We start from the raw sequence: 11,618 nt of genomic DNA, 5'->3' as shown, positions 1-11,618 counted from the left end.
GAAATCCCACATTATTTATTCCATATTTTTAGGATTCATACTGAAGGCAACATATTCTAGCTTAACATAGTGCTTCCCTGCTACAGATGGTCACACTATAACAAATAGTTTAATAGAGCACTTCTAAACATGCAAATGCAGAAAATAATTTAAGCCTCGCATACAAAACACATTCTCTCGTCAAGAGCAAAAGATAAAGCTTCAGTTCCCAATTAGTATAAATCAACATTTACACAACCTAAATACAGATACATGTTTATTGCATTAAAACTCTAAATGTTTGAAAAGTTAAATATCTCAAGGTCCGCATATAAAGATATTGTGCACTAAAAAAATAAAAAATAAAAATAAAAGGTGCCAAAAGTCATGTGACCTTGTTTAGGTACAGGACTGCACAGTACTTTTCCAGAGGCTGTATTGCAGTTTATATTAAGGCACTATGCAGGAGCCAGAGGGCATGACAGGCTCATTTTCTTTTATCAAACAGTCTGTTCCAGAAGGACTGGAATGCTGGTGAATTACAAGCCCCAATGACGATTAGCAGCAACAGATACAAAGACATCAGGATAGCAAAGTAGTGCTTGGACAGCCAGGACATCTGTCTTGTGTGCCTGAAACAAACAGTTAAAAAACAACAATTACACATGCATCACAGAATAAGGATCTGAAACCACTGAATACCCCCACCCCCATAATATCACTACTTCCCAAATAAAAGGCTCCTATTCCCTGGTTCATCACTGTAGAGAACATTTTCTCAGATACTGGGAAAAATAAAGAATGATTGAAGTAAAAGCATTAGGGGTTCCATAATCCACTATGCAGATATAATCTTTCAGCTTGTGAATACCTTTCACATTCACCTACCTTCTCCTGTGCTGTTTCTCAGAGTAGACCAGGAGATATTTCACTCGGAGGAGCTGATTGTTGGTGACGACAAAGTATTTTTGTGGAACATCTCCGCCTTCGCTGTTCCTCACTCGGGCTCTCCGTCTGTCAATGCTGTCTGAATCTACCCAAGAGAACGCAGAAGAGGGGGTTTGAGTAGGAGGTATTTTATATATGTCAGTGTAGTTATGAGCTAAAGTAATTATACTAGCATAGCCTCATTCCTGTCATAGCCCCCATCTCCAGCTTTGGCGACATCCAATTCTTAACACTGAGGCATTGGCAGGACCAGATCTGGTCATCATAAAGTAAATAGAAAAATATGTAATAAAAGCACTGAAACACAAAAATACAAATGCTCTTCTTATGCAAACCAGGATTAGGTTGAAGGATTAGCACTATATACATTGTATATAGCTCACATTTTTAAGCAGCTATTCTTTTGGCATTACTCAACAATATGTATTTTTAAAACAAAAGTAATAATGCATAATTTCCACGCTTTCATTTTCCCTGCTATTACAAGCTGTTGCTCAGCTGTACAGTTTGATTTCTTTATTTATTCAGAAATATTCAGATCTGTATGCCCCTTGAGAAAACTACTACTTCATTTTGGAAGGTATTGTTACACATGCCTTCCATGAGGTGGCAGTGTAGTACAAGAGTTTCTAATGTGCCTCACACTTGGACCACAGAAATGTCCTATGGAGTCCCAAATTATCCCTAAAAGACTGTTTAGAAAAACAACAAAGTTTGCAGGGCTGGATACAAGACCCATTGATTGGCTAGTCCAGGTTTTAGTCAGATATGAGCTAACATAGACAAACCATAGAGGTTGTGAACTTGGGTACAAATGGTTAGGCTCACACTGCTGTGTAATGAGACCTCTGTTCTCATTGCTGCACTTAAGGCAATGTATGGTTTGAAATACTAGGTAAAAAGGTATACTAAAAAGTTGTACAGTATAGAATGCAGATTTTATCCCCTACCATAGTGGGATGGACAGCCTTTAAAATAATGGTGTAATGTACAATTAAATAAAAAAAGATAATCTCACCTTTGTTTTTTAACTGACATTTTACATCTGGGTGGTCAATAATTTCACATACAGCCACACAGCTGAGCAATGGTCCCAGAATGCACTTCTGCCATCCACTCCCGTGGGGGCTGTACAGCAGAGCCAAGCTCAGATCGCTAGTGAGATAGGTACCTTCGCCAAATAACGAAGTCTGAAAACAATTGTTTACAATCCCTTCGTTATCACAATGAAAAATAAAATCACTACACTTGAAACTTTTCTCCACCATTGTCTATGTCGCCAGAAAAAGATTCCCACAAGCCACCCTGCAAAAAATGACTAAAACCACTGTTAACTCTTGAGGAAACAAAAAACAGATGGACGTTACTGTTCTAAAAGCGACTTTAATTAACTGTGCAGTTTCTCCAGATTTTACTTTACAAAATGTAAAGCTTGCATGTTAAACTCAAACTACTTGCCTTGTTCAAATGACCATGCAAACCATTGTGGACTATTGAATGAAAGTTTTCAAGACGGCTCCCGTGAAATGCATAAAAAAGGTCCCTCTCCCCCTTTGTCTCCTCGAATTTGGCATTCATTTGGTCACAGTGGACAACCTCAAACAGGAAGTCAGGAGGAGGGACAGAACCCCCGTTAAATCCCGTCAGCTCCTGGATTTTCACATACTAGATTATAAGAGACAGAAAGAGTATGGGAACAGTTAAAACAGTAATGCTTGCTAAAGAAAAGAACATTTATTCTGCTAATTGGATTCCAGTGTCAAGTGGTTGGTTAAGGTCACAATGGCCCCTACAATGCCTTCTACAACCAAGCTTAAACCACTTGAAGAAACACTTCAGCACTGGGTCCAGGATTCATTTTCATTTCCCACACCCTCAAACCTTCACAACAAAGACTGCTAACTTGGTGTCAACAATTGTGACAATACTAAATAAAGCAATACTTTAGAAAAGATTTCAGAAGTGTCGTTCCAATCAGTTCCCAGAAAGAAAAAAAGAAAATACCCTGTTCTCAGCTTGGTTTTGAGTTTGGGAACTGTGATAGGACTACTGATATGTGTCACCTCATTAACAAAGCCAGTCTGTAGGAAACAGATCTCACAATCCTGTCTAATATATATTATGCCTATACTACAGTTACCACAGTGAACACCTTTATGATAGCAAGCACGTGCTTTATAGTTTGATTTCAATGCCACACACATTTAAAAACACTGCTGTGAAATAATATGAAGCAATACTGTACATGAGTTTAGCATAACCTGTACCTCTTCTTTCAGCAGACTCTTAACAGTTTGGTTCTTTGATGATAAAACCCAGTGGAGGAGGTCCAGCAAAGCCTCGTCTCCCCCAGGACCAGACTGCAGCACCTCTCTAACACTCGGCAGAGACTTTACATCTGCCAGCTGAAAAAATACAAAAGTACAGGAGGAATCCTTAGGAACTGAACACAGTGAACACCTGTCTCGAAACTGAACCATTTTCATTATACAAATTCACATAGTACTCAAGGCATGCTGTTGGCACTCATGTTAGCGGGCCATACTTACCAAAGCATCAAACTCTTTGTTTTCTCCATTAATATAGTTGGGTGGGAAAGGTCTCAGAACAGAGTCCCGTTTATAGCTTTGTGCAGCGGCTACAAAGAGACTGCATCGGAGATCAGCAGCCAGGAGGTCCTTCTTCAGGCATTCTTTAACCTTTTCCCTGGTGGCGGGATTGTTGCTGGGCAGCTGCATTCCCACACTGTATGAAATGATATGCATTATAAGAATAACAACAATAACACTTATTTTTTATTTAACATATTATTACTAAATATGTTACAACAAGTGGATGCACCTTGCTTCAGTCTTTCACTTTGTTTGTCAGGCTTGAATGATATATACCGGTATATATTCCTATATGTGCGTGTTCTCGCGATTAATTGTTCTGTACATTCCCTTTGGCAGCTTGTCACGACCCTGCATTTGACAGACCAGTTAACTTGGTTAATATTATTTTACACTACCGCGTTGTGGCAGAACTTTACTGCTACGTTGATTAATTTCACTTCAAACATCCCCCCCCCCCTCCCCGCACTGTGCACTTTTCACCTTAGAATAATGCAAAACACAATAAATGAGAACTTTTGTTCTGTATGTGACGTTACTCAACATACACTAATGCAAGTAACTATAATGTAACTAATGTACTGTAGTCCAAATTAGCTTTAGCACTTCAACTAACATTGTTTATGATTAAACAAATGAATGCAATATGTTACAAAAAAGGGTGTTTCTAAATTTACATCTCGTACTTCCTGGAACGAGAAAGCGTGTGTTCAACTTTTCAAATGTTGTTTGGTTAAAAATAAATAAATAAATAAATCACCAAGTGAAACCAAACACGCATAGCAATAATATAATTGAAAAGCAGCTCTCGGGGTTGTCTTAAGTTTCCTGGAATACTTTGTATTTATTTCTTTATTTTACAGCACATCTGACAACGTTATCAAATACACCTCACCTCTTTTTTTTTTTAACGGTGCCGCGAACCAAGTCGCTTGTATTTCATGTGAGGCTTGGCACAGAAAACTGCGAGAGGTATGTTTGAGCAGAATAAACGTAAACCATGTCTTTCTTTTGTTTGTTTCGAGGCGCTAAAGCGAATCTCTACTCCTTCTTCACATCTGTCTCAATGCTTGGCAACAACTTTCGTTTTGTAGCGACACCTCATTCTAATTAAGACCCTGCTGCAAGACCTAAAGGGAGTGTCTTTGGAAATGCCTGACGAATACTGCTGCAGGAGTGGAAAGCCGCGACCAGCACTAGATTAACATGGGGAAAGGAAGCCTCGGTCAGCGAGACCAGGCGATGCGAACAAAATAAATGGAACGGGTTATTTCTAAAAAAAAACAAACAAACAAAAAAACTGAGTGTGCGCTACTGGGAAGGAATAGAAGTACAAGTGCAATATTCCAGCCCCCGCCAAGTTTAGTCTTAAGTCCAGTGCGGTAGTAGCCGGAGTCTGTTAGCTGGCAGCTGCGTGTGTTTTGAAAGTACTGTCGAAAGTACAGGCTTGCTATCGAGAGTGCACCAATACACCCAAATATCACCTCTGACTTATACAGATACAACACGTCGTCGCGAGTAACCAGCGACCCCAGCAACAGGCTGTATTTGAGTGGCAGTGCTGTGTTAACTCTACTACCTGCACGGTGTGCATGATTAGTAATGCAACGCAGCCTTCATGCACACTGCCTCAGTGCTCATCGCTGTGCTTCACCACAATCAGCCTGATCATTCTTTTGAAGCATTATTTTGTTGTATTACCGTTTGTAAGAAACACAGGCCACTCATTCCATGATATTAAACTGGGAGCACGTTAAATACTGTATTAGGAACACGTGGGGGGCATAGAGTATTTAACAGTTTTAAATTCAGTTTATGCAAAATGCCTGGAATTTCATTTGGAATAAAAAGTAGCGTATTTTGTTTTTATTTTTGTAAATTCTTTTAAACGTGTAAATGGTAGTTTAACTTCACTGATGAATCTTCATTTGCTGGTCATTACATTTCAGCGATGGAACGTTTTATGAAAAAATGCAATTCTACAGTTTTGCAGCCGCAGCAATACTGACGACTAGAGAATTTGATTGAATTCTGTGATAGAAACACATTAACCACACGAAATAACTTTAAACCAGCGTGGTAGCCTTTGTAATCAACTGTACAGGCATTCAGCACCCCATTCATCATGCATTTGTTCCCTACAGGGACCTTGCACAGTGCCGGCTATTACACTACACTGTTTCTTCCATAACCTCTAACTGTGAGCATTGCTTACACTTCCAGCAGTTATAAAACAAGAGCACGTTATCCTCACTGCTGATCATCTGATTTTTGTTCTAGGAAAATAATCTTTCACTGTTTGATATTTAAACTGATATGAGAGTTAAATATTAATAATTGTTCAATTGTTCAATATTTTTTCAATATTATTTAGATATTACAATCTTTGAATCTGTTTCAGCTTGGCTGACTATGGTCGTCTTTCCAAGTCATCAGTAACTGTCATGCTGTAAATGGCTTATTTTGGCAAGTTTGTGTACCACATTGGCAGGCTTAGAATTGCTTGTATGATATAGCCGCTGCTCTAGTGCAGTGGTTCTCAGTCCTGGTCCTCGGGGACCACTGTGGCTGCTGGTTTTAATTCCAACTGAGCTCTCAATTACTTAACTAGATCCTTAATTGAATGGATAATTTGCTTAATTAGACCTTTTAAATTGTTTTCAGCTCTTAAACTGTTGCAGATTTGAAGTCAGCTATAATATTAGTTTACTTTAAATACAGAGAAATGAATAATACATGATATGCAGTAAAAAAAAAAAAAAAAGCATACTATATTAAATGCAGTGCAAAATACATAATACATGATATAGTAGCATATATTTCAGGCTTAAAGAGCATGGAAAGAAAGAGAGAACAATTGGGTCTTGAGAGGAAACCGTAATATATTCAGGTATACAATGTTCCACCCCTAAGGTACTCAACGAATTCAGCTCAAACTGGTTCTTCTTTTGAGTGACGCGGGTATCACGAGGAAAGTGACAATTTGGAATCTGACAGCCTGTCAGCAAATGAGCGTTTGGTGCACCTCATTGCAAAAACAAGAAACGTGTTATCATTTTATCTGTGGGACACGTGCCCTTAGTACCCTAAAGGGTTAAATAATCTAGAACAATACTCCTTCTTTGTGTGCACTGTCCTTCCATTCACCAGCTTCTTCACTGTAATTCTCAGATGTGCTATTACTACTCTGAAGGTCTGTCACACAAGACATCAGTGAAATAAGTATAGTCGTTTATGGAAATATATGTAGTAACTGTATCTGTTACAAAGAGTAGAGGGGCTAGAATGGAAGCACGTCTTGATAACACTTTGACAAGAACATTTCAAATACTGCATGCTGCAGTGTTAGACACCAGCCCAGACTGTCTCAGCTTGTCCTACATGAAATTAATAAAAGTAGTTTTTATCAACAATATGATTCATTCACACAAAAAAACCCCCCAAAACCCCAAAAAACCAAAAAACAATGTGCCTTTCCTTGTGACACTAGGGGGCAGTGTGTCACAGTGTTAAGGTCGTTGATATAAACCGATGTGAGGGAAGATGGTATGTGGTACCAAATATGTGTTTGTGATTTAAAAATAGCTAGATTGAGAAACAAAGAAACATTGAACGGAAATGTGGTAACATAGCTTAAAAAGCTTTTATAATTTTAAAATGAAACATAATAATAATAATAATAATAATAATAATAATAATAATAATAATAATAATAATAATAATAAATGAAATCTCCAACTAACCCATTAAACTGGATTGAACAACTCACAGTGAACACATGTGATTATGTTTATAAACTGTACTATTTTATTTTCAGATTTTAGCAACCTGTGTACAATTTAGTTCAATTTCTGACATTTAAAAACAATTTAGCATCTCAAAATAAATCCATATCAAAGAGATGTTATCACGTTCTCAAAGAGCAAAGCGTTACTTTAAATATGTCTGTTTTAAATAAACAGCTCCCTGGAAGAAGCAGAAAAATACATTTAAACCATTTACGTTTTTTAAAGGTCGCTTTCAAATGAATGTTTTATACATGTGCCCGTCTCTTAAAGAGCTGACTGGATTCAGGTATAAAAATCTTTCTGGTAAAACTTTGTCATGTAATTGTACTTTTTATAAGGAGCTGTTTCTTTGCTTTCTTCTAAGGCCTTTCTACATGCTAGGTGTGTGTGTGTGTGTGCGTGCGTGCGTGTGTGTGTGTGTGTGTTTGCTTTTGTAATCGTTAAAGCTAAAACCAGCTAAAAATAACAGTTTATGATCTTGATATTACACATAGATAAAAGATGAGGTTTCATTGCTCCTGCATTACAGTGAAGGGGTTTGTCAGCTGTCTGGGTACACTATTTAAGAGCATTTATCCTTATTACACACACCACATGCCAGAGAGGAACATACTGTATATCAAATGTATATTAATGATCTGATCACATGGGGAGCCTGCAGGCATGCACGTCTATAGCTACACGCTTAATAATAGAAGCTGTGTGCTGGCTGGACAGAAAATTAGAAATGCATGCGCTATTACCATCATTAGGATGCAGGGTCAGCTATTCCTGGGAGGCAGGGCCATTCTTTAGTGCTAATGGCATCTACAGCCAAGGGGTGTAAAAAAAACATCTGCAGAAAAGTCTCCAAAATCGGCTCACTTTTGAGATTGTTAGGTTGTTAAACACGTACGGGCTGCTATACATCTGTATAGTCTGTAAGACCTGCTGTCTTGCCCGTTGTAACTGAATCTGACTTGCATCAATGAGGAGTAGCTTTGAATATATGTGCCAGGGATACAGATTGCATAACAAATGATATCGGTTGTGTTGGAGGCATCCCATAAACGCAATAGTGTGTGCTACATTGCGCAGGTATTTCCAATGCTTTGTTCCTGAATCTACTAATATAAGGGCTTAGGAACATGTGGAGTGTTAAATTGCTCTGCATGCTGTTTGCCATTGCCATCATTCATATGCACATGCTGCCTGTGTCAGTGCTGATGCAGCAATGATTTCTTGTGCATTTTAGGTCCCCAGTTTACAAGTACAGGACAGGCCCTACTCCTACCCTAGGATTAATTTACAAAGCAACTGGTTCTACATGATTCTGACACAGTCTCAGCCCTGGCTCAAATTACATCTAAAGCTTACCAATTTGTGTTCAGATCCATTTAAATGCAGATTCTGAGTTATGATTAACCATCATTCTAGGGAATGAGAAGAGCCTGAAATCTAATTTACATGACAAAAATAATAATAATAATTGGAATTAAATTTCCATTTTGTTGTACAGCCCCACAGTTCATTCACCCTGAATAGAATTCTTTCAGGACATATTCTGCGTCTTTGATTACAGTGATATTGAAAGGATGGAAGTATTTCCTCTGAGAGCTCCACTGTATCTAAAGAGGAATCAATAGGAAACCCCTGACTGCAGTCTCCAGAGCTAACAAATCAGGGCTCGTTTTTGTGCTCCATATTGATATTGGAGAAAGTGCATGCAATGGAGAATATTTGGCTTGTTAGGAATTTATTCGGAGACTTTTTCAACCAAAGTTGCCACTGAAAGATCACAAGGCTGTTTAATTCATCTAAACGTTGCTAGACAACCTTGGTGCTTCAAGAGCCGGGCCTTTGTTCCAGCTGTGTCCTTAATTAATGAAATTGAGCCAATTAAACCTGCAACCAGGCCCTAAAGCATTTAATCATTGAATTACAGCGATCAGACCTGCGATGGAATAGCACCCAAGACTGGAGCTGCCTCCTGAGGGTGTAAACAGTGGTTCTTTATTGACTTGCTTATCAGCGACATGCAATTAAAAAAAACAAAAAAAAACTGCAATGGACAGGTGTATAATTCTTGATAAAATGGGTGTTACAAAACCAAAATTAAATGAAATCCTCAGTGCTAAATGCCGGCTAGACTTCAAATCATAATTACAAATGTGTTCCAGGACGCTAGGCAGCTGAAAGACATCTTTGTTTTTATTTTATTTGTTTATTTTTAGTTTGTTTTACAAAGCTACAGGGATTTCTTCAGGTTATAAAGCATGGATGCATTCCTTTACTTCTTCTCTTTTACAAATAACTAAAACATGTTTTTTTTTTTTTAATCTGTCAAAAGTGATCCAGCAGATATTTGTAATGTAATGTGAAAAATGTAATAATGAGTTTGTCATTGAATGCAAAGGTTAGTGTTCTCTTGTCGTCTTTGTGTCAGGTTTGATTTATGGATTTTTGTAATAAAAATAGCCCCATCCTGTCGTCCATCTCTGTTTACATTCCTCCCTCCACAGGAGGTTCATTCTGTTAAATTATCATTGGTAACAGTGTTACTGTTTCCTTGGCTTTTCCGATGCTTTTACTCATGCCTTTGATCTGACATGCTTTTGCTAGGCTTTTACCACAGTTTCCCACTTTCAATGTTACAGTTGAAAAATAACCTTTTGTATCTGCTAAAAATTCAAAGGTTATAGGCATGTGAAAGTTACTAAGTCATGTGCCTGACCAGACACAAATAGAACAAAAGAAGCAACAGAACATTCTAACAGTTCCATTTTTGATCTCCTGCTTTGTGTATGGCATGGAAAACATTAATACATATTTCAAACCCCCAGTGAAAATCAACCTAGTGGGTCTGTGTGTGTGTGTGTGTATATGTCAGCGCTCCAGTAGTGAGTCAGCAAGGTTTACAAACAAACTGACAAACACTAGGGCCTGGATTGCTGGGAATAGCAACTCCTTCAGGCTTAAGAACATATTTGTGTGTTCTGTTCCCGTCTTAGGGCTGTGCTGCTTGTCAACGATAATGGAATTATAATGACCTGTGGAGATGGAAGCTAAGGCTGCATGATCCGGCGAGACTTAGTCAGCACCTCAGGGCCACAATTGATTGAAGCCCATACTCAGCAGGTCTGTCCGAGCCATTGCCTGTGGCCAAATCACATTGCCTGCATCGACAGGGATGGGGAGGTCAGTAACTGTTTTGCTGGAAGTGGTACTTTATTTATATATATGTATATGGCTAGAGGGGTTTATTGAAAACAAAGATACAAAATGTGCATTACCCTATCCCCGTGGAGATTTGTTTATTTACACAGTTGGTCAAATCTTTCATCTCTTTAAATATTCAGGGTTTTTTTTTTTCTGTTCGATTTTCTGGCAGGCATTGACCATTTCAAACACACTTTCACATGTGATCATATCTGTAAAGATGATGATAATAATAAGAAATAATTGGGGGCTATGCAACTTTAAAAGGGCAATTTAAAATTCCATGTGTGGGGGGAGGGGGGGGAGTATTTTAATGATCTACACAGCAGTGACTTTATAAGTACTGCTGTCATTCAGATTACTAATAAAAAGACCTTTGTGCATCATGGTTCTGAAAACAATCAGCTCTAAGTGCTAGCATGTCCCTTTCATGTGCTTTACTCTCTGTAAATGTTATAAAGCAACATAGAGGGCCCTATGATTAAAACTGGCCAGCGCTCCACTCTAAAGAAAAAAAAAAAGGTCACTATTGTATTGTGAAGGCTGTCCTTCAAATGTAATTTTACATGCATAACTATAATGCCTCCATACCTTACAATCCATGAAAAATAATAAAGAAAATGAATTTAACAACATTGCAGTACAATCTTTTTCAGTGTCCTAGGGAGCGGATCCTTACTGTGAGAGGCTGGCAGAGAATGGGAATAAAGGTAGTCTTTATACTGGATGCAGTTCATCAGATATTTCTGAATTGAAATGTGTGTTTTCACACAACACCGGGGTCATAGCCATTCTTTAAATATTGCATAGTACTGTCGGGAATCGTAACTCTTCAGAAAACACTGATTTGGCTTCAAGAAGTCTCTTTGCATGTATCATAATACGTTGCAGCATCAGTGACACGTTCTGCCTCTGGAGGTCATGTTGGCTGCTTGCCGTCTCCCACCGCGGCACAGCTCCGCCCTGAGACACAAGCTGCTCTCATGCGCTGGACACACTATCATTTGCATTTGATTGGGCTCTTTCTGGACTCTTTAGTTCTTCTGTTAGCTGGAGTGCACGCTGCTCACACTGCGAGGCGTCTCCATCAGAC

At 38.5% G+C, this 11,618-nt stretch overlaps 1 protein-coding gene across 1 annotated transcript; it reads right to left on the bottom strand.

Moving 5' to 3' along the window:
• Positions 1-358: 358 nt before the first annotated feature.
• LOC121298862 (protein mono-ADP-ribosyltransferase PARP16-like) lies at positions 359-4,629 on the bottom strand. The gene is made up of 7 exons (XM_041226120.1): positions 4,435-4,629; positions 3,477-3,672; positions 3,195-3,332; positions 2,386-2,592; positions 1,946-2,117; positions 868-1,012; positions 359-611 (listed from the first exon to the last, which is right to left on the bottom strand). The coding sequence occupies exons 2-7, from the start codon at positions 3,663-3,665 to the stop codon at positions 467-469; spliced, it is 996 nt and encodes a 331-aa protein (XP_041082054.1). The 5' UTR covers positions 3,666-3,672; positions 4,435-4,629; the 3' UTR covers positions 359-466.
• Positions 4,630-11,618: the final 6,989 nt, after the last annotated feature.

Source organism: Polyodon spathula, chromosome 24 (assembly GCF_017654505.1).
Source record: "Polyodon spathula isolate WHYD16114869_AA chromosome 24, ASM1765450v1, whole genome shotgun sequence".
NCBI classification, from domain to species: domain Eukaryota; kingdom Metazoa; phylum Chordata; class Actinopteri; order Acipenseriformes; family Polyodontidae; genus Polyodon; species Polyodon spathula.
This window is presented reverse-complemented; position numbering and strand designations above follow the sequence as displayed.